The 25,000-nt window shown below is 41.0% G+C and overlaps 1 protein-coding gene across 2 annotated transcripts in view; it reads right to left on the bottom strand.

Annotated features, from left to right (window-relative positions):
- The window catches only part of dpf1 (double PHD fingers 1), a gene marked incomplete at both ends in the record, with an annotated part of 107,637 nt that overhangs the window by 47,289 nt on the left and 35,348 nt on the right, over positions 1 to 25,000 (bottom strand). For both annotated transcript variants that reach the window (XM_080428770.1, XM_080428771.1), the window contains 4 exons: positions 1,626 to 1,715; positions 9,763 to 9,890; positions 11,508 to 11,615; positions 24,648 to 24,808. In XM_080428770.1, the coding sequence (XP_080284896.1) occupies positions 1,626 to 1,715; positions 9,763 to 9,890; positions 11,508 to 11,615; positions 24,648 to 24,808 (487 nt within the window). The remainder of the gene's footprint in view (positions 1 to 1,625; positions 1,716 to 9,762; positions 9,891 to 11,507; positions 11,616 to 24,647; positions 24,809 to 25,000) is intronic.

The raw sequence follows: 25,000 nt of genomic DNA, 5'->3' as shown, positions 1-25,000 counted from the left end.
GGAAATGGAGGTGGGAGATGGGGGGCCTTGCACTTGGAGTGAGTTGTTACCCTAGTGTGGCTTTGCAGTGATGGCAGGTCACACAAAGACCCAACATGATCCCCATAACAGCTTAATTGTGAGCAAACAAATTACATTCTTCAATATTAAGACTACTGTTGTGTGTGAGACGTCAACCAGAAAAATGTGGAGATGGTGAATTTCTATGCATTTTGTTTTTGGTCTGTAGTTTCAAAAACTTTGTAGTTTTCTGTGGACATAAGTGTTTTTTTTGTGAATTTGGTTTTCATGCAAGAACTTAAGCTATTCGAAAGTGAGGTCAGTGGAAATGTTAAGAGAGGGGATACTTGAGTGAGGTCTCGTAGAGACATTAGGAGGGAGGGAGTATCAGGGGAGACAGAGTGAGGTCTCAGTGGGGACATAAGGAGAGATGGTTTTTGGTGGGGACATAGAAAGGAGCTGAAGAAAGCATGCGTTTTGTGATTTTGTTTCAGTGATATGTGAAATCAAACATTTGTTTTTGTAGGGGATAAATGTTTTATCTTTAAGGGGGGAGGTGTTATGACCCTGAGGTCATAATGTATGTAATGACTATGTTTTAATCTTCGTATAGGTTTGTCTATGCCCTCTGTGTGGTTGGTGTGTGTCTGTGAGTGATGGGCTGCAGGTGTGTCTAGCTGATTGTGTGAGTGAGTAATTTTGCAGGGAGCTGATTGGTTCCAGCCTTGGCAGAGGGAAGTTTAAAAGGCCTGCTTTCCACAGCTCCTGTGGGCTCTCCTCTCTCCAGTTCCAGCAAGACTGCCAGCCAATCTACAGTATAGACATGTTTGTTAGGAGTTATTGTGCATTTTAACAGCCTTGGGTTTTGTAGGGGTGGGTAGTTCTTATGTTCTTCAGGTTCTAATGTTCTTCAGGTTCTAATGTTCTCCAGGTTCTTACGTTCTACAGGTTCTTTAGGTTGTTATGTTAAGTTAGTTTGTTTATTGTTTTGATGTAATGCCCACCCCGAAGTAACTGGCTTTTAATAAAAACCCATAAAAAGGCTGTGAACTCTTGTTGCTGGTGGTCCTTTGGAGCTGGAAAGGGGGGGGGGTCTCACTTGTTATGTTGCGCCCTAAAGGTTCCCCTAGGCCGGGGCGTAACAGACTCCATGGTCCAAACCTGTTTTGGGGAGCGCTGGTTTTCATTCAACCTCCTCTTGTGTGTTGGCTGATGAGACGCTCCTAGCGAGACATATATACTCCACCACGCAACGGTATTGTGCGCACAGCGGAGCATACGGTAAATTAGGTTTGAGGGGATACAGCTGGGTGATCAAACAGTCAAGGAAAATAATACAAAACAAAGCGAAGGAAATCTACCCAACTGTGAGTAATGAAAAGGTTAAAATGACCAGTGACCACCTGTAACTGACACAAAATGTTGATTTATTGATTCTGATCTGTTTGAAAAATATAAATATAGGCCTCTCTCTTATACATGCCTCCTTTCAATAAAAGCCCGGTACCCACTACAGTTGAAACAAATACAAACCCGGGTCATTATTAGAGGATTTACGGTACGTATGTGACATGTGCATTTACCCATCCCACCTATTAGGGGAGATAGAATGAAAGGTGTCTCACCCGTCCTTTGGTTCGGTTCTTGCGTTTGGGAACGTCTTCTTCCATCTCCTCTACCTCCAGCTCATGAGGAAAATCACCAACCAGCAACTTCTACAGAAATAAACAGACAGAGATTTTGGGGCTTTTATACCTTTACTGATAGGACAGTAGTCTGACAGGAAATGGAGCGAGAGATGGGCAGTGACATGCAGCAAAGGCCGTCGGGCTCGGGACTCGAACCTGTGACGCGCTGTCAGGCTACATTGTCAGTCAGTTTTTGTTTGACTGACTGACTGTGAGTGGTGAAAAAAGTTCTCAAATGTTTTACTTAAGTAAATGTATCAATACTGCAATGAATAAATACTCTGTTAGTAGTCCGGTAATTGAAATTTACTTTAGTAAAAGTACAAAAGTATTGGCGTGAAAGTGAAAGTACTCATTATGCAGAATGTCCCATTTCACAATTTATTATGTGTAAAATTGATAAAGAAATCTTGTGAAAACAGTAGATTTACAAGTACACAACACGTCGCATCGCGACGTGTTGTGAGCGTGTAGATAATTTCCAATAGCCAAAGTTTAAATAGGGCTGAAGTGATTAATGTATGTTTTGTAACAATAATCCAAATCTACAGTATTGTAGTGGAGTAAAAAGTACAACATTTGTCTCTGAGACGTAGTGGAGTAGAAGTAAATGTATTGAAAATTGGAAATACTACAGTAAAGTAAAAATACCTAAAAATTGTACTTAGGTACAGTACTTGATTACATGTACCTTACTTTACACCACTGACTGACTAACTTCGACACCCATTCCTACTGTTGCAGACTCAATCACACATCTATGCAGATTAGTTTAGTTTAGTTTAGTTTGTGTGTATACAGTCAGCAGCTGCCACTCTGTTTTTCTGTTTATGCCCACAGGGGGTTTCGTTTACAAGAAAGGTTGCTTTGCTAAGCTTCAAGCACGCTTATTTAATACAAGGCAGGCAGCGCTCTAAAAGAGCAGAGCCATTTGCTGCGAATATACAGTAACTGTAAATTCCCCTCCTTTTTCTCTCCTCACATTAAATTGTCTCCGTTGGGTGGAAACCTCATATGTCCAAAACCGTTACTTTTCAGGATTCAAATTCCAAAGTATCAAAAGTAGCAGATCGGCAAGCTCGTAACGCGTTTTCATACTTTTGTGTGATGCTGTAATACGATCAAGTAGTAGGGGGTTCAGGTTCATTTATGTAGTCACTTTCCCGTGACTATTTGATCATTGGTCGAAAGGATCATGATTTTTTCCTCCATTGGTCCGAAGGACAGCCAATGAGATGACAGAAAGCTTTAGCGCAACACTCGGAAACTTGGACAGGCGGAAGAGCTCCGGTCACAGAATACGATAGGTCACTACATTCTGCGCAGAAACTTTGGCATTTCACTTTTTATATAACAACTGTATGGTGTTTCCTTGGTGAGAGAGAAAAGGCAGAGAAGCCAGTGCCCACGTTCTTGTTTTACGGTAAAGAACAGGATGATGAGCATGAGGGATATGTATGCCTTACACCGCAGCAGATGTCACTCTTGTTTTTGCAAAAACACAAAAGCTTTGAGCTGCGATGTCACACCTGAAGATCACAGCGATCGAGGGGAGAGAGAGTGGGAGAAAAAAAAATCATGCATCTGCAGCGACATAAGTATAGAGAGAGAGACCATATCGTTGCTGTCGGGCAGAAACCTATCTCAATAGTTAATATTTTTTGAGTGGCGCTAGCCACTCCAAGGACTGACTTTGTGTGTGTGTGTGTGTGTGTGTGTGTGTGTCTGTCCGTCGGTCCGTCCGTATGTTTGAGCACAGCCTCAACAGCTGCGCCTGATTACAACACAAAGATGCAACCAGTTACACTGATTGTACACAATTAGTGCAACACACACACACACACACACACACACACACACACACACACACACACACACACACACACACACACACACTTGAGTAAAAATACGTTTGAGTAAAAATACTTTTGAGTAGAAATACTTAAATATGAGTAAAACTCCTAAACTGAGTAAAAATACTTAAAAAGAGTAAAAATACTTAAAAGATGTTAAAATTAGTAAAAACACGTAAAAGTCGGTAAAAACATGTTAAAGTACTTTAAATGAGTAAAAATACTTTAAAGTCATCAAAGTCTGTAAAAAGTAACTAATTTAAGTCAAAGCACTTGAAAGTTACTAAATTGAGTAAAAATACTTGCGCACGCACATTCGCGCGCGCGCGCGCACACGCACACACACACACACACACAATCTACAATTTGAGTAAACGTATTTTAAGAACTTAAAAGTAACTTAAGTGAGTTAAAGTATTTAAAAGATGTTTCTGCCAATATAGTTATTTTAAAGCAGTCTTAGGCTAATAATAGCTTAATGAAATGAACTCATGAAAGGCACCACTCTCTTCACACTGGGTGTGATTTGCGTGCAACATATAAGCCACTGAAAGACATGCACACACACAGGCTGGCTTCATGTGCGTGTGCACACGCACACACACACGCACGCGCACACACACACACACACACACACACACACACACACACACACACACACACACACACACACACACACACACATACACACACACACTCACACCCTTTTGAGTAAAAGTACTTAAAAGAAAGTCAATACATTGAGTAAAATACTTAAAATGAGTAAAAATACTTAAAATGAGTGAAAATACTTAAAAATGTTAAAATGAGTGAAAATACTTAAAAATGTTAAAATGAGTGAAAATACTTAAATGTCATCAAAGTCTGTAAAAAGTAACTAATTTAAGTAAAACCACTTGAAAGTTAAAAAATTGCGTAAAAATACTTGCGCACACACACACACACACACACACACACACACACACACACACACACATTCCTCCCCACACCGAAATGTGTGTGGGGAGCAATTAATTGGCACAACGACTAAGTTGGGGAGGAAAAGGGGGGGGGGGGGGAAATGATTGGCTACTCTAAATTATAGCAAAAAAAAAAGGAAACCTTTTTTGTTTAGACTTTTGAAATAATATATTAAAAGAAATTAAAAAATGGGGATATTTACTCGCGACCCATCAAAATTGCCCCGCCCCCAGCTATTCATTTCAAGGAAATTGCTCAGTGGTGTTTTGAAGCACCCGGAAGTAAGAAATATTGGATCCATATTGGTTCCATGGGTCCATTCCATTGGTTCCATGGGTCGTGGCGCGTCGTGAGCATGCGCAAAAACGGTAGATGCACGCGAAGCTGCATTTTAAGTGCATTCTCAGATTTGACCACCAGGCTTGGCCGCTTCACTGTTCTACCGTGGTTCTGGGGGCTTGGTCCCGACCCACTGTTTGAGTAAAAGTACTTAAAAGAAAGTAAATAAATTGAGTAAAAATAATTTAAATGAGTATAAATACTTTAAAGTACCTAAAATGAGTAAAAATACTTCAAATGAGTAAAAATACTTAAAAATGTTAACTCATTCAGTGCCACTGGCCAAAATTCATTGTAAAAAAAAAACATTCAGTGCCACAGCCAAAATTCATTGTAAAAAAAAAGTGCTTAGGAGCAGAGATACAGCCTTTTTCAGTAAGAAGTTAAACAAGAAGTAATCTCTCAAGAACAGATTCCTGCACTGCGTTGGAATCTGTCGGGGAGCTTCGTCATAACAAGTGTGCATGGGCGTGCCTTCAGATCAGGAAGCGGGCCGCGCTTTACCCAATCAAATGTAGTGGGCGGGATTCACGTGTCCGTCGATCGTTCCCCCCTCGAAACAAACCGAAACTAATTTAACAATAGCGTCCGCGGAGCAGACAAAACCACGGAAAGATATTCACATTTTAACTTACTCTTTCATCATAGAAACAAGTGGGCTTATAACCAAAACGATCCATCTTCTCTGGGAGAAGTGGTGTTAGTGTTCCGTGTAGAAATATTGTTAGTGGGAATGAAAACATAGTCGCACCAACCGGAAGTGATGCGCTGAAGGCTACAGAAACACCGGTTTCCTTTGCGCTCTGGCGTTACGTTTTCTTCCGCCCAGAGCCAACAGACATAGAACAAACAGCAGAGGGCGCTGTTTTTCATTTTCAGTTGGCGATGGGTTCCCAGATTGAACAAGAAGTGAATGGAGCAGAACATTTTCAAATCATCATATCTTGGGTTCTTTCTTTTTTTTTGACGTATTTTACGTCCTGTGGCACAGGGCTTATTACATTGGACGTATTTTACGTCCAGTGGCAATAAATGAGTTAAAATGAGTGAAAATACGTAAAAAATACTTTAAAGTAGCTAAAATGAGTAAAAATACTTAAAAGTCATCAGAGTCTGTAAAAAGTTACTAATTTAAGTAAAACTGCTTGGAAGTTACTAAATTGCGTAAAAATACTGGTGCACGCACACACACACACACACACACACACACACACACACACACACACACACACACACACACACACACACACTAAAATGACCCATCTACAATTTGAGTAAAAGTACTTAAAGTACTTTTAAAGCAGTCTTAGGCTAATAATAGCTTAATGAAATGAACTCATCGAAGGCACCACTCACTTCACACAGGGTGTGATTTTTATAAATATTGAACCAATGAAAATTATTATCAAGAGTTTATGACTAAATAATAACTACATTGGATCCACTGGAACACAGGTTCTTGCTTCCATTTCCTGAAAAGTAACGGTTTTGGACATTCAAGGTTTCCGCCCGTTAGCAGCGAGGATGGAGTCTGGGCCGTAGACTAGCTGCCTGGCAGGTTGAGCATCCTGCTGGGATGAAAGCATCCTGGGCTTAGTGGCTCTCAACCTGTGGGTCGGGACCCCCAGGGGGGTCCCCTAATGATTTTGGGTGGTCCCCGATGATTAGCTTAATGTGCAACATTGTTTTCTCACTCAACAGTAAACAAACCAACATAGAGTATAAGTCTAGACTATATATGGAATCTGCACATTTCTAAAGTGACATTTTATGGACTTTTAAGAACTTTTTAATACCTCTCAAATGAAAAAATAAATGAAAACAATATAAATATAATAATATGACCATTTCCGCATCAAAAGCAATCAACAAACTATGCTATAAAAACTGGCCAAAGGGTCAAATATTAAGAAAGAGGCAAACATTTTGAACATAGCTGATCTACATGTGTGAGGAACTGAGTCAAACAAAATGTAATGCCTCAACTCAACGGGGCCCACTTTCAGGACTGGTAACTCAGTCACTAATTGTCCACATGGTGGAAGAGAGGGTAGGCACTAGGCAGGTGACAGCCTTCTTTTCATGTGGGAGAAGTCAACATCCATTTGCCACCATGATAAACACACAGTCACACAGTCTCTCTCTCTCTCTCTCTCACACACGCACACTCACACTCACACTCACACTCACACACACACACACACACACACACACACACACACACACACACACACACACACACACACACACAAACACACACACACACAAACACACACAAACAGACAGACACAGACACACACGCACACGCACGCGCACACGCACACGCAAACACACAAATGCATGCACTTTGCCACACTTTGTCTTTGTAAAAGGCTGACAGGCTCCCACGTGGTCACACGAACACACGCACAGGCACACGCACAGGCACACACATCGGCGATTTTTGCCTCTGCCAGCAGGGGGGGCAAAGGAAATATATGAACATGTATGTTTTTATATGCAACATATATGTTTATGATATATGTGACATATTCAAAATTGTCTGCCTGCATATATGTCTCTACATATGTCCACATTTATGCACATATATGAACCTGAATATGGCAGTATGTAGGCAGTATATGCAGTATATATTCTGCATATACTTATATATCATATTTTGCACAAAAACAAAGAATTATAGATAGAATCGCCACTGGCACACACATACTTTATGGACATACACATACACACACACACACACACACACACACACACACACACACACACACACACACACACACACACACACACACACACACACACATACACACAAACAGTGCCAGGAGGAAACTATCAGAGCTGCGGGAGACTCTGTCACTGCCAAAAGACACACTCTCGACTACAATGACTCAGACAGAGAGAGACAGAGAGAGAGAGAGAGAGAGAGAGAGAGAGAGAGAGAGAGAGAGAGAGAGAGAGAGAGAGAGAGAGAGAGAGAGAGAGAGAACATATGAAATAATTAAATCAATGTATACAAACACTAAATGTGCAATAAAAATTGGAACCAAACAAACAACATACTTCACTCAAGGGCATGGAGTGACCCAGGGCAACCCAATCTCTCCAACCCTCTTCAACATTTATGTAAATGAATTGGCCAAGTTATTAGAACAATCTACTGCTCCTGGTTTCACTCTACATGACTCTGAAATCAGATTCCTCCTTTAAGCAGATGACCTGGTTCTGTTGTCACCAACAGAAGAGGGTCTACAGCAGACTCAAAATATTCCAATCAGTGATTGAACCTATTGCACTATATGGCAGTGAAGTTTGGGGTCCTCTCAAAAAACACGACTTTGGAAAATGGGAAAAACATCCAATCGAAATCCTGCATGCAGAGTTTTGTAAGAGAATCCTCCGGGTCCAGAGGAAGACTCCTAACAACGCATGCAGAGCAGAATTAGGCCAATATCCTCTAATCATCAACATTGAAAAAAGAGCCTTAACATTTTGGAAACACCTAAAAATGAGCGACCATTATAAAGCCCTCAAAAGCCAAGAGATGAACATAGAGAAGAGTCCCCTCAGTCAGATGGTCCTGACGCTGAACAAACCAACATCAGCCCCTATAGACAATCCTAACAATAACCAGCCTCCAGTGGACAGTGACATAACTCCCCAACAAATCCAACCCAACCAAATTATTAATCAACAGAAACAAAAATATGAAAACTATTGAATCGAAACAACAAAAACCCAAAGTAAACTTAATTGCTATCTGGCCCTAAACAGACAATACACCGTGGCAGAATATTTGAGCATGGTGACTGATAGCAAAGTGAGAAAAACCTTAACAATGTACAGACTCAGTGAGCACATCCTAGCCATCGCGAAAGGCCGATATAGACAAACCTGGCTGCCCAGAGAGGACAGGCTATGCTCTCACTGTGGTCAAGGAGTGGTGGAGACAGAGCTCCATGCACTTCTTGACTGCATGTGACAAATATAAACACATAAGAGAAGATTACTACCTTAAATTCACAAACATAACAAAAACAAAAATACAGTTTGACTCTATCCAGGCAATCCCCTACTTATTAGGTGAGAAAGCCGAATGTTCAAGGTTGGCAGCAAAATATGTAGCAGCCTGTCACAAAATGAGGGACAATGGGTGAACACTGTAAGTCTACTACGGTTAATAGACTAATGTCATTTTGTTTATGTTTATTTGTTCTGATTCTGAATATGTATTATTATTTTGTATCATAATGTATGTAATGCTTTGGCAATATAAGAATGCTTGTCATGCCAATAAAGCATATTTGAATTTGAATTTGAATTTGAATTTGAATTTGAATTTGAATTTGAGAGAGAGAGAGAGAGGGGGGAGGGAGAGAGAGAGAGAGAGAGAGAGAGAGAGAGAGAGAGAGAGAGAGAGAGAGAGAGAGAGAGAGAGACAGACAAACTGTACATACAAACAGAGCAATTTACCTTTACCTCAAACACTTTTGAAAAACCGCTGCTGTGCTATTTGTGCACACCTTTGCAAAAGCTTATCCCAAGCTAACCGCTCCTATATGTGGATATATAGACTAACTATATCCGACAGCAAACGCACAATTCGTACAGTATGGTCTTGTAAGTTAGACTTCCCTCAGTTGAAATGTAACAGCTCTGTGTACACATCATTTCTATTTCCTTTTAATTGTACATAATATTATCTTATTTTGATTGTATTTTTCTACTTTTGCTTTGGCAATGTAACACGTCATGCCAATAAAGCCCATTGAATTGAATTGGATTGAATTGAATTAAGAGAAATGATGAGTTAAAGAGAGAGAGAGTGTGTGCGTGCGTGCGTGCTTGCGTGTGGGTGTGTGTGTGTGGGTGTGTGTGGGTGGGTGTGTGTGGGTGTGCGTGTGTGCATCTGTGTGTCTTACCTGACATTCACTCATGGGCTCCTCCTCCTTGGTCTCTATCTTCTTGTCCAGGGTCTCTCCAGCCAGCAGAGACTCTAACACCGGACCCTCAGGAATCCCCCCTTCCTTCTTCAGAGACGCCTCATAGTCTGTAGCACCACCAACAACAATAACAACAACAACGACAACACAACAACACAACATGAGACACACAGCAGCAAACTAAAAAGCACATTTCTAATATTTTAGTTTTAGAACACTGTACTGTTTCCCAATGTCGGGTCGGGGGGTCCCAAGTGGACCCTTATGGGTCTGTAACTCTGAGAGTGTGCAAACGGGTCCATTTGGTTCCATTTGCACACTCTCAGAGTTAAATAAAACTGTGCGTCCTTGAAATGGAAAGAGGCTGAGAATCACTGCTTTTAGATGTAATGATCGCACTCATGCTTCCCTGTTCATTCAGATATGAAGGTAATCATTTTCACAATATATGACAAATGTATTTTGGATTTCTTTTCTTTTTTAAGTTATTCTTGATTTCAGCAAACGCAGCCTGAATCGATGCCATTAGTAAGATGTTCTGATGATGGTATAAACATTAGCATTTAAATTGAGCCACTGCCCTTGCCCTTTTTCAAAACGCTGGTAAGCGCTATGAAGTACATCCTTTGGTTTGTTGAGTCATTTTAAGGCTCAGTGAGAGTTTGTGACAAGGCTCCCTGGACCATTGGTTCTCAAAGTGGGGTCCGGGGACCCCCACGGGTCCTTGAGGGAGTTCCAGGGCAGTCCCCAGCTAAATTATGGATAGTTAGGAACCAAATGGACCCTTATGGGTCTGTAACTCTGAGAGTGTACAAATGGAACCAAATGGACCCTAACGGGTTCCATTTGTACGCTCTCAGAGTTAACTAACATTGATTTTACAATATAAATTGGGGTCCCAGAGATAGAAATGCCATTAAATGGGGTCCGTACTAGCCTAATGCATGTCAAACTGGGTGTCCTTGAAATAAAAATTGTTGAGAATCACTGGAGACGTAAAAATCTTCTCTTATGGGGCTGGCATATCTTTTCAAATGGGGGTCCGCGGTCTAATAAGTGTCAAGTTGGGGGTCCTTGACATGAATAAGTTTGAGAACCACTGCCCTAGACAGTAAAAAAAATGTATCCAGGTCTGTCGAAGTTAAATTAACGCCGTAGGTCCAGAAAATCACAAATACGCATCTTTCCAGTTTTCCTGAACTTCTGTCATTCTTTTATTTATTTACTTTATTTTTAGGCATATTTGTTTGCTTTTATTTTGAAAGACGAGAGACACAAAACTGAGGGCAGAGGGGACAACACGCGGCCCACCATCTGACCACTTAAAGGAGTAGTTCACCCAAAAAAGTACTTATTTTCTATCAATTACACACCCTATGAAGCCTTAAATTCATGGATTTTTTTTTGTTTTTGTCGCATTCCTAAGCCAATAATTTGATGACTGGCGGAAAGATGCTGATGTATCCGGCAGGAGACTCAAAGAGTCTCCTTTGAGTCTCCTACCGGAGAGACCGCCGGTCATAAAATTATTGGTTTATTAATGCGACAAAAACTAAAATATATCCATGAATTCAGTGCTTCATGGGGTGTGTAATTGATGGAAAATAAGTATATTTTTGGGTGAACTACTCCTTTAACATACTTTATATCGTCTATTTTCTACTCACTGATCTTTGCTCCAATCGCTACTATGCTCTTTACAGTATGTGTTCCATGTTGCTTACCGATCTTGAACTCGATTGGTCCGAGCCGCGGGTCCTCTAGGATGTTTAGCCGTCTCTTCTTGCGCCAGCAGCGTGCGGGGTACGTGTACAACTGACCGGGAGCGTGGCCTAGAACACGCACACAATTACAACAAAAACATGCGAGGAAATGAGTCATCATACTGTCATCATAACTGATCAGAATAGGCTGGGTTTTAGTTGTGGGAAAAGGCTTTTGATCCGATGCTTTGCTTTACATTGCTTTAATGAAGATGCAAATCAAAGTAACACTTGGTGAGAAATTCAGACAAAACACACACACACACACACACACACACACACACACACACACACACACACACACACACACACACACACACACACACACACACACACACACACACACAAACACACACACACACACGCTGTGAAGGAGCATATCATGGTCTGCAGGGATGTCTGATACACTGCCAAAACATACCGATGAGAGAGAGAGAGGGACAGAGAGAGAGAGAGGGACAGAGAGAGAGAGAGAGAGAGAGAGAGAGAGAGAGAGAGAGAGAGAGAGAGAGAGAGAGAGAGAAGCAAATGAATGAATCAAAATAAAGTAAGAAAGAAAGAGAACTCAAATAGACGGTAGTGGGCAAACAAAATGGGCAAATACATAACTGGGGTGAGAGAAGCGCACGCACACGCACACACGTCCATCCTCTTTCATCATGGTGTGATGTTCAGGCGACGTCGTGGCAGCTTTAGTTAGACTTTGGTTTTATTCTCTTATTTATTTTTTAATTGTTTTAATTTAGAGTAGCCAATTATTTGTACCCCCTTTTTTCCCCCAATTTAGTCGTTATGCCAATTAATTCCTCCCCACACACATTTCTGTGCTGTCGTATCCTACTGACTCACCTGCCAGTGAGGAGCCCCCACCAGGAGGATGTAGAGCCTTCGTCCTACTCCTCCCGCCCAACACTCCCCGCTGGTGCCGCCCCCAGCCCGTAGGAGTACATACAGTGACCAATATCACCCTCCCCGCCCTGGCTTCCCTCCCCCGAACATGGGCCAATTGTGTTCGCATAGACGCCCGATAAAGCCGGCTGCACCACAGTGGATTCGAACCCACAACTATTATTTTTTTATTTTCTTAGCTTACTTATTGGCATCGGCATTGATAACATACAGTATATGTCCGTAGTACACTTTTATATATCGGATCACATCAAATGTATCCGTTTTATGACCGGCGGTCAACTGCTCATCCACCGCTTTGTCGTGGCCGGCGGAAATCATTGTTCCAGCACCTAAAAACAGACAAATGTTGGTTGTCTCAACTATTATAGACCTGTGACATTGACTTCTGCTTGGTGTTTGTGAAACTAGTATCCATTTATTTGTCCAGCGTGACGCTTGACCTGTTTCAGAGAGGATGTCGAGGACGCTGCATCATTTATTCCATCCTCCAACAGAGGCCAATGCTACCTACGCACGTGTCCTGTTTATTGATTTTAGTTCTGCTTTTTAATCATATTATTCTAGCAAGGCTTGCATGTCCAAAACTCCTAGAGCTGAGAGAGTCTTTTGTGTAATTGGGAGATTTGATTTCGGGGGCAAAAGTTTAGTTAAATTCAATAACAAGTTCTCCCAAAGTCAAGGGTTGCGTTCTGTCACCTGTCCTGCATTCATTGTAGACTAGCAACCAGTGGTGTAAAGCAGTGATGTGTTCTACCGTGGTACGGTGTATACGCCGTATACAGTGCAGATTTTTTGGGGGGAAAGCGTATACAGTCTAATAACCATTTCATCCATTGAAAACGCGATAGCGTATCGCGCATGTCGCGCAGGGAATAATTATCGTATACCCTCCGAAAAAAACTAGATCACACCACTGGTGTAAAGTAACTAATTACATCAAGTACTGTACTTAAGTACAATGTTGAGGTATTTTTGCTTTAATAGAGTATTTCCAATTATTTTACTTCTACTCCACTGCATCTCAGAGGCAAATATTGCCCTTTTTACTACAATTATTTGAAAAGTTTAGTAACTAGTTACTTTATAGATTTGGATTATTATTACAAAACACACATTAACCACTTCAGCCTCATATATAAATATATAAATATATATTTATACATATATATATAAATATATATATATATATATATATATATATATATATATATATATATATATATATATATATATATATATATATATACTATACTTAGGCTATTTGAAAATAGCTGATCTACAAGCTCACAACGGGTCGTGAGCTTGTAGATCTGCTATTTTCAAAAGACTTATATTTTTATAACTTTAAATGGGACATTCTGCACAATGAGTATGTTTACTTTTAGTACTTTAAGTACCTCTTTGATGACAAGTACATTTTGAACACCGAACATTTGCTTTTAACAGATTATTTCTACAAGGTGGTATTGATACTTTTACTAAGTAAAAATGTTCAGTACCTCTTCCATCACTGTTAGCGACTTCTGTCACAATCTGACCTAGGTCTGTGTGTGGGTGTGCGTGTGTCAAGATGGAGCCAGTGTGACCATCTGCACTTCATTCACCTGCAATCAAGCCAGGGTCACTCCTAGATTACTATTGGCTCCAGCGTGCTTATGGATACCGCCACTTTTGTAGGGAGACCTGCTGTGATTGGCCAGTAGTCACTGTGATTGACAGTTCTCGTTTTTGCAACTATGCCTAAACCTATAAGCTTAACCCTAACCCTAACCTCAGTAAAACTATGCCTGCCACGGAGCCAATCAGACACAGGTAAGGCGGGTCTATCCCATAACGTTGGTGGAATTCATAATAAGCCGTCACTCCAGTCTTGCTGCCAGATTGTCTTATGTTTATTCCAAGCTCTCAAGCCCAGTTCAAGCCTATAGTTTTGACTGTATCTGACCTTTGCTTTGTTTTTCAGACAACCGATTTTTTTTTGCCAAGCCCTTGGCTGTACCTCTGACCTTCTCTGACTGCCCTTTTGGATATTTGACCTTTTGCCTGCCCACAGTTTTGAATTTTGCCTGCTCCTTGCCTGTTTAGCTTTTTGGACATTAAAAACCATGTTTCAGTGTCTTTGGTGTCTGCGCCTGAGTCCTTTTCACGAGTGCCTGACAGTATTTCTATTTCTCAATATAGGATTCAGTTAAATTCTTCATATTTTCAGATGACAGCACTGAGACGTGTCTGATCTCCTGTAATGATGAAACAGATCACAGAGCAGAAGTCTCCTCACTAGTTGAGTGGTGTGTTCATAACAATTCGACCTTAAATACCTCCAAAACAAAGTAGATGGTTTTGGAGTTCCAGACAAAGAAAGATGGTCATCAATGATCATGGCTGTCGAGAGTGGAAAGCCTCAAATTGCTGGGAAGTGGGAACCACCATTTATTCGTCTCTTAAATGGAGTTTCAATGTATGTCAATTTACACACACATTTGCACTCAATGGACCACAATGGAAATAAGCTCTCAAGCCTTTCTGTGGAAACCTAATGGAAACCTCATATGTCCATAACTTGCCGCTTCGAGCCACGTTTTGAGCTTGTGGATCTGCTACTTTTGCTACTGTTGTGTGATGCTGTACGCTGTAGTATAATCAAGTAGGGCATTCATTTACGAAAAAACACAATATGGAGATGAGAGGTTTCTGCCCGACAGCATTGATGTATTCATGCATTTCTGTCAATAAAAACATCAATCAATCAATCGATCAATCAAAAGCCAAATTGTGCAGAAAGCCCATCAACAATAGTTTTTTCTGTGACACAAATCAAGTTTAGGATATCAAAGGAATGGATGTGTGACTTTTACAGAGCTGTGATAGAGAGTGTTCTCACCTTCTCTATCACAGTGTGGTATGGAGACTGTTCAGCAGATGACAGTGTCGTGGAATTCTGGATCAATCAGCAATCGATGAGGCACATAGGAGTCGAGACAATATTCTAGGTGGTGGTGGTTATGCTTTATGTACATGATATCATGGTCAGAAGTACATTAACACTCATGTCAGTGGTACGGTTCTCCCTCAAGCACAGGGCAGAGATCATAGTTGTACTGTAGCTGCCTGAAGGACAGACTGAACCATAACAAGATAGGCTGTACCAGAAACATTAGCTATTAGGCCTAGTGGAGACATCTAGGCTTTTACAAGCTGTCAAATATCATAATGTATTCAATTCAATTCAATTCAATCTTTATTTCAGACCCAAGGGGCGATCCATATCACAAATAAAAACACCATACAAAATATAACAATAATAGAAAAAGAAATACAATAAAAATAATTCCACCATGTTCAGTTTCGAACATACAGACAAGTGCGCCAATGGTTCCACAGTCTAGAGGAGAACCTGACAGAACTACGTAACGGGTTACTTATGACAGAAATGATGTCATTTACTGACTCAGATGCCCTACACATAAATCTATAGTTACATAAGATTACGTAGCACAGCAGAGCAGGTGGGTACCCCAACACTAACAAACATCTGGCTTGCACTGGAGCTTCTTGGAGCTCTCAGCAGCAGCCTCATACAGTCATTATAAGCCACTGTGAGTCGTCTGATGCTGCCTTGCTTGTAGCGACACCACAGGTGGGCCGTATACAGAGGGGTACAAAAATATTTAAAGAGCGAAATCTTCACCGGTACTGAACACATGCTAAATTTGCGACACAGCATGTTCCCTTGAGCATACAACTTCCGTCGCTGTCTATATATGTCCTTGTCATCAGAGAGGTCATTTGATATTATATGGCCCAAATATTTAATCTCACAGCAGACACTAAGGGCAGTGCCTGAGAGATAGAAGTCAGGAAAAGTTCACTGTCTTCTCTGCTTCGGACAACCATCATCTTACTCTTTTTAGCATTGTACTTTATGTCAAAATCAACACCATACTGTGAGCATGTACTCAGAAGCTGTTGAAGACCAGCACTATAAGGACTAGAGATGACCAAGTCATCCGCGTACATAAGGTGATTAATTCGCGAATTGCCAACCCTACACCCTGTATCACATGCGTTTAAAATCAAAGATGAATCATCCATATAAACGTTAAAGAGATAAGGGAAGTATTATAAGTGATGGTAACATATAAAGGTTAGATGTAAGCAGCCATAAAATTTCTTCCTCAACAGAAAGGCGCTAAGTAGGGTAGAGAGAGCAGCGTCGAAACTCACTGGTCAGGATTTGCCTAGCATCTGTGATATTTATAACACCTGCATCCTAAGGATGGCTCTGACAACAATCAGGAACCAGCTCTCATCCAGCCAATGCACTTATTGTCCTTCCTTCAGGAAAAAAAGGTTAGGATGTATTAAAAACACAATCTGGTGTCCATGACAACGTGTATCATCGCTGTTGGGCAGAAACCTTGTATCTCCGTATCTCGACTTTTTTGTGTTTTCTGTGTAATTTAACCACTTAAACCCCATATGGTTGACGGGAGTCCCTCTGGGCTCTATACTAGTGAATGTTCTGTTTTCGGTTATTGTGGGGAAAGCTTTCGCCGAAAAAATGAAACACAGGGGAGACTGGCAGGAGCCCAAAAATAGGTTGATATCCCAGGTTTATCGACCGGTTTTCGCCTGATATCCTGTCTAATCTTTGTAAATGAAGTTGGGAGGACATGAGGGCCAGGATTAAATTCCAACAGGATGTAAAGACACTGCATCATCCTTTGTGGGTCAAAAACATGGCTGACACCCCCCCTGGTACCAGACCAACAGATAAGCACTTGTTTTCCACATGGACAGAACAGAGCAGTCCCAAAACACCAGGGGAGTTGTGTTTTATGGTAAAATAATAAAATAATCAGATCAGGGCCCATTTTACAATCTCAAAAACGTTCGCGGCCCACCCATCGGACCACTCAAGTGGTCAAAACATTTTAAACTCAAATCTTTGCTCCAGGGGGGGTCCCTGGAACAACATATTTTGAGATGGGGTCGGCGGCCAAATACATATAATTTTGGGGGTCATTGACATGAAAATGCTTTGTTCCAGGGACCCCCAGAAGCAAAGATTTTAGTAAAAATGTAGTGTAAATATATATATAATATATATATATTTACACTACATTTTTACTAAAATCTTTGCTTCTGATTTTTGCAAATCTTTGAATATATTATATTCAAAGATTTGCAAAAATGTTCACGCTATATATTTTTTTGAGATCTACAAGCTCGTAGCACGGCACTCGGTGCAGCAGTGTTAATTTTGACAGCAAATTTTGATTTAGTCTTAGTCTTAGTCTTTTGAATAACACACCATTTAGTTTTAGTCCTACTTTAGTCTTCTGAAAATGTTTAGTCTTAGTCTTAGTCTAGTCGACTAAATATCAAAAACCTTAGTCTTTTAGTCTTTTAGTCTCTTAGTCTTAGTCGACAAAGTTAACACTGCGGTGCAGTGGTATGAGCTTGTATATCTGCTATTTTTGAATAGCCAAAGTATAAAATAATGGTTATAGGCTATTGCTAAAGATCTAAAATGACACAGTATGCGTTCCCGGATTGAATGGTTTTAACTGGTTAAAAACCCTCTAGTGTTCCTGCTCTCCTGACACTGGGCTGGAACCATCTGATCGTCTTGTGTCGTCCGTTCTACCTTCCTCCAGGGGGTTTCCTCAGTAATCTCTATACAGCTGCCTCCTGTGTGGTGTGTGTACATTCCACCACACGCAGACAACTAAAGGGCTTCTGCCAGTGTTACACTGTGAGATAAGTGGACTTATCAACAGGTCAAGCATTCACACATACAAGAACTGATCTCAACGCGGCAGGGGGACTTTCACAAGGCTTCTTAGAAAAAAACATTTACCAACACATTAAAGTATATCCCTCTAGCTATAACATCGGATCCCTTCTAGACTCTGTTCATTTTCCTGATTTAAAGTCTCTGTCGGGGTGGAAACCCCAAGACTGTTACTTTTCCGGATTAAAATTGTAAAGTGCAAAAGCACTTTTGATGCTTTTGTTTGCGACGCTCTAGTACAGGGGTCTTCAACAGAGGGTCCGGGAACCCTAGGGGGTCCTCAGAGTTACTACAGGGGGTCCGCCAAATCTTTGTGTGATATGATTTTTTTTTTACCTTAAAGGTAGGGTAAGTGATTTTCTTTGGTTAAAATAAGTGTTAAATAGCTCTATATTCTGATAGTACTCATTGCTATAGAGTGTTTGTTCAGTAAAAGGAGTCTCCTTGTCTCTCCAGCTCTTTATAAAACAGAAAATGCATTTTCGTTTCAGTTTCAGTTTCATTTCCAATTTTATCCAATGAGGATAGAGAACTCAATCAGGATATAGATTAAACAAGTGAAATTGGAAGTGATGACACTAAGAAATGAGCAGGCAAAATTGGAACTGGAACACTATAAAAATGAAGCTTAAAAATTGGTACTTTCTCCTGATTGGCTGAGATTTTGACACCTACCGGAAAATGTATTTTCTGTTTATTAAAGAGCTGGAGAGACGGGGAGACTCCTGTTACTGAACAAACACTCTATAGCAATGATTACTATCAGAATATAGTGCTTTAACCTTTTAACAAAATACTTTTTGTTTTAACCAAAAAATATCACTTACCCTACCTTTAACCACTTAAACCCTAGCATCCCTTTTCTGAGGAGAACTTTAGCCAAAAATAGCAGATCTAAAGCTCGCACCTGCGAGGCGTTGCGAGCTTGTAGATCAGCTATTTTTGGCAAAGAGGTATAGGTGTAGAGGGGAAAAAGAGCGGACCAAGTAAACAAAAAATGTATAATCTGAAACACAATTGTATACAATATAAAGGGGGTCCCTGCTTCATCTCTCTCTCAGCTAGGGGGTCCTTGGCCTGAAAACGTTGAAGACCCCTGCTCTAGTATGATCAAGTAGGGCGTTAATTTACGAAAAATCTGAATATGGAGATAAGAGGTTTCTGCCTGACAGCAACGATAAACAAAGAATGGTGAGGGAAGAGGTAGTACCACGAGCGGTCAGGTGCTGGACCACCGAATCAGAGGTTACCAGTGTTAGAATATATCTAGAGGGCGGACTGCCCCGCCCCGCCCCTAGCCCTGGTCCAGAGCGCAAGTGAATTCTCCCTAACGCCCTGCCAGGCGCTCGGCTCTGCTTATAGACAAAGAATTCCACTGCCCTGCTACTATATATATATTTACTGTACTAAAAATAAACAAAACTACTTCGCTACTCACCGAAACAAAGGCTGTTTTGTGTTGTTGAAAGTCTATTCTCCACGGTGGGAAGCCTCTCAGCACCCCACCTTCTCTGCATAATAACTTTTTGGGCAGAAAATGGACTATGTCCGCCAGATGGAAAAACAAATGTACTCCACTGCGCCCTCTACAGATATGGTCAATGGTCATTTATATAGCTACAGGGATTGCTCGCTCTACTTCCGCACTTGGGCACCAAATTTGGGTGCCCATATGCGGAAGTCTTGAGCACCAAGCAGGCGCAGTAGGGTTTCAAGCGGTAGAAGCATGCGTAGTGGTGTTTTAAATGCGGAAGTATTGCATTCTCAGATTTGACAGCCGCTTCACTGTTCAACCGTGTTTCTGGGGGCTTGGAGGTTACACTACAGGACGTGTTGAGTGATCAGTTGCATGCAGATGTCGACTGGATTTGAGTTCCAAATCAGCTCTGAAAACACTGTCAGCGTGTTCAGTTCAGTTCTGATTTAGTTCTTTTCAGTTCACCCATATTGTCATGTGTATTATAGCACAATTGAATACTGTAAGGCTTAGCACAACACAATACAGCATAACACAACATAACAACATTTATAAAACAGAGGGCACACCATATCAAAACCAACATAAAAACTCAGCAGACAAACATCGTCTCTGTCGGGTGGAAACCTCATATGTCCAAAACCGCTACTTGTCAGGCTTCAAATTCAAAAGCAGCAAAAGAAGCAGAAATATGGAGATAAGAGGTTTCTGTCCGACAGCGACGAAATAAACTGTACGGTTTAAGTGGAGTTGAAGTGGTTATACTGATTTTAACCCCTAGGGGTCCTCCGGACGGACCCCACTTCAGTGGCGCAGCCAGAAGGCTAGTATAGGCTGGGCCTGAGCAGGAGCGGGTGGGCACGGGTCCCCGACCCCCGCGCTGTGCGCGAAAATGTGCGGTTATTGCGCAGATATTGGGCGTTTTTGGCCGTTTTTTGTTACTTTATTTCGGTTTTAGGGATAGGTTTAGGGTTAAGGTTAGGGTTGGGTTAGGGTTATGTTATTTAATTCATATTTTTGCCCGATTTTACCGATTTATTTATCCCAAAATTAATTATAAAATAATAATATATATATATATATATTTTTTTTTTTTGCAAAATCGATTGGGTGGGCCAGCTCTCTATGTGGGTGGGCCACGGCCCACACAGGGCCACCCATGGCTGCGCCCCTGCCCCACTTTGAGAACCACAGGTGTAAAATGTTCTGAGGTTGTGGAGGTTCTGTGCTAGTGGTTTTTGCTGCTGTGTTTGGTTCCTCTCCTTCGCAGCAGCAGTGGTGGAAAGTAACTAAGTACATTTACTTAAGTACTGTACTTAAGTAAAACATTGAGGTATTTGTACTTTACTTGAGTATCTCCAATTTCCAATACTTTTACTTGTACTCCACTACTTCTCAGAGGCAAATATTGTACTTTTACTCCACTACAATTATTTGAAAACTTTAGTTACTAGTTACTTTCAAGATTTTGATTATTATTACAAAACATACACAAACCACTTCAGCCCTATATACATTTCAGCCATGTGCTATTTTCAAAATATTTTTATACATTTGAAAACTTGAAATGGGACATTCTGCATAATTACTTTAACTTTTGTTACTTTAAGTACATTTAGATGTCAATACTTTTGTACTTTTACTCAAGTACATTTTGAATTCCGGACTTTTACTTGTAACAAAGTATTTCTATATTGCAGTATTGATACTTTTACTTGAGTAATAAATGTGAGTACTTCTTCCACCACTGCGTAGCAGTCTGCGGTCCTGAGCACAGTGAGCAGTCAGGTTGCCAAACCACACACTGTCATTGTACCGCCTGTCAGAACACTGTCAATGGTGCAGCAACACGTTCACAAGAGCTTTGCTACTCGTACCAAACATCCTGACGCGCCTCAGAAAGTACAGTCTCTGCTGTTGGTGTTGATCAGTGGTGGACAGTAACTAGTAACTACAGTATCGTTGCTCTCGGGGCAGAAACCTCTTATCTCCATATTCTAACTTTTTTAGTTTTTTCGTAAATTAACGCCCTACTTGATCATACTACAGCGTCACACGAAAGCATCAAAAGTAGCAGATATACAAGCTCGAAACGCGGCGCGAAGGCATAAAATGACTTGTCTTAGTTCTGGATCTCTTCTCCAGCAATCTGGGAACCCATCGTCAAATAAAAAGGAAAAACAGCGCCCCAGGCGTTTTTCACTTTTGCATTTGACTCTGGGGGGAGGGGGGGGGGGGATTAACTAGACCTTTGCAGCTGGACACCATTTCTCCCAAAGAACATGGATCATTTTGGTTATAAGCCCACTTGTTTCTATGATGAAAGAACAAGTTAAAATGTTGCTAACTTTCCGTGGTTTTGTCGGCTCCGAGGACGCTAATGTTAAATGAGTTTCGGTTTGTTTCCGGTGGGAAGCGAGCGCACAGATGTAAATCCCGCACACTACATTTGATTGGGTAAATGTAGTGCCCACTTGTAAGCTAACGCCCACTTGTAAGCTAACGCGCACACGTTCTGAACGGGGCTCCCGACAGATTCAGTAGCGCAGCTCTGAATCTGTTCTTGAGAGATCACTTCTCCAGTGCTAGTCACTCCCTAACATTTAAGTTTAGTTTTTATTTGCTGTCGAAATTGTCAGCATATTTAGTCATGGTTTTAGTCCTAATAGTTTTGGTTTAGTTTTCGTCAGTGAAAAAAGGTAGTCGACCAAGATTTTTCGTCATAGGCTTTATTGCGGGTTCTGAAAATGATCGCGCTCTGAGCATAGCCAATGTACAAGCTCACAACACGTCGCAGGCTCGCAGCGCAATGTATTGTTTCGGCATGCAGCGAAGTATAAATCAGGCATTTCAACGTCATCGCGGCCCGTCAAAATTCATTTTAGTCAACCAAATAAACAGTAGATTTTTTGGTTGATTTAACCCTTTAAGGTCGGGAAGGGAACGCATGTGTGTCATTTTAAGATTTCTTTGGCTATTCAAAAATAGCAGATATACAAGCTCATAGCGCGGCACTCTATGAGCTTGTAGATCTGCTTTTTTTATTTTTTATCGTGAACATTTTTGCAAATCTTTTATATACATTTTTTATTCAAATATTTGCTTCTGGGGGTCCCTGGAATAAAATATTTTTAGATGGCAGGGGGTCCGCGCTCACTCCTCGGACAAATACATATTATTTTGGGGGTCCATGACATGAAAAAAGTTTGAAAACGATTGATACTATAGCAACATAAGTAAAAAAAAAAATAATAATAAATAAATAAGTTAGGAAAACAAAAACTGTTAGGATTTAGAAGAAGCAAAGATCTGAGTTAAAAACTTTCGCTTTAAAAAAGTATATATATATTCAAAGATTTGCACACATTTTCACGATTTTTCAAAAACATAGCAGATTTACTGCTAGATCTGCTATTTTTTTAAAAGCCAATTAAATCTAAAAAAGACACAGATTCTTTCCCGGTCTTAGTGGGTTAAATCGAATTATATTTAGTCAACTAAAACTAGACTAAAACTAAAAAGAAATCTGATGGATAAAATATGACTACCTGAATGAAACCTACATAGTTACAACTGAGCTTCATGCATTTACCACTCTAGCCCTATTTTAGATTTTCAACATTCATAAAAAAATAATAATAATAATAATATATGCAAGCTAACAACACAGCATTTTGACGTCATCTGCTAGCCTTGAACATTTTTTGAAATTATTTTCTTTTTAATGTCTAACTATAATGGCATACCCAAGATAGGGACGTCATGGATGACGCAGTCCCGCAGAAAGAGAAAAGAGTAAAACATATAACAAGACAAAGAAGACTAGACTAGAACAACACAAACTCAGTCACACTGTCTGTCAGTCACAACAGGAGGGAGTTGTGAGGGAGTTTAGAAACTAAACATACACACAGACAGACACAGACACACACACACACACACACACAGACACAGACACGCACGCACGCACGCACGCACGCACGCACGCACGCACGCGCGCGCACACACACACACACACACACACACACACACACACACACACAACCCACAAAACAACAAGTGAACCTACTGTAGGAGTCCTCTGTCTACAGTGAAAAGGTGGGTCTTAAGCATGGTTTTAAAAGTCCCTAGGGTGGAGGCAGCTTTGACACACACACACACACAGAGTGGTGGAAACATAACTAAGTACATGTACTCAAGTAAATGGTGCATTTATGTAGTGCTTTTATCCAAAGCGCTTTACATAGATTGTGCATTACATTCACCCACACATTCATACACTGATGGCGGAGGAAACCATGCAAGGCACCAACCTGCTCATCGGGAGCAATTAGGGGTTCAGCGTCTTGCTCAAGGACGCTCAAGGACACTTTGAAACTAACTCTGGGGGAGACCCCAGCCCGGGATCAAACTGGGAACCTTGCGGTTTCCAGTTCACTCAACCCAGCCACTCTACCCCTGAGCCACTGCCGCCCACAAGTACTGTACTTAAGTACAATTTTGAGGTATTTGTACTTTATTTGAGTAATTCCAATTTCCAATACTTTTACCTCTACTCCACTACATCTCAGAGGCAAATATTGTACTTTTATACTCCACTACAATTATTTGAAAACTTTAGTTACTAGTTACTTTGCAGATATAAATGATTACATTATAAAACATACATTAACCACGTTAGTCCTATTTTATACGTAGGCTATTTGAAAATAGCTGATCTACAAGCTCACATCGTGACGCGTTGTGAGCTTGTAGATCTGCTATTTTCAACGCACGCACGCACACACACACACACACACACACACACACACACACACACACACACACACACACACACACACACACACACACACACACACACACACACACACGCACACACGCACGCACACACACGCACGCACACACACGCACAAACCTGGACCTCTGTGGTTCTTCTCCATCCAGATGTAGCAGTTGCTCTGGGCCACGCCGGTCTGTGAGTCGAGGAAGGGCAGACGCATGGAGCGCTCGGCACACAGGCGGGCATTATAACTACGACAGTGTTCTATAGCCTCCTTGTAGAACTCCTCGCCCAGGCTATACCATGGAGAGAGAGAGAGAGAGAGAGAGAGACTTAGACCATTTCAATTACAATTTAGGCATTTAGCAGACGCTCTTACCCCATTTAGACTGGGAACGCATCTGTGTCATTTTTTGATTTGGGGCTATTGAAAAATAGCAGATATACAAGCTCGTAGCGCGGCACCGAGTGCCGCGCTACGAGCTTGT

Source organism: Gymnoscopelus braueri (assembly GCF_963280865.1).
Source record: "Gymnoscopelus braueri genome assembly, chromosome: 5".
Classification (NCBI taxonomy): domain Eukaryota; kingdom Metazoa; phylum Chordata; class Actinopteri; order Myctophiformes; family Myctophidae; genus Gymnoscopelus; species Gymnoscopelus braueri.
The sequence above is the reverse complement of the archived record's forward strand: the minus strand, read 5'-3'. Positions and strand labels throughout refer to the sequence as shown.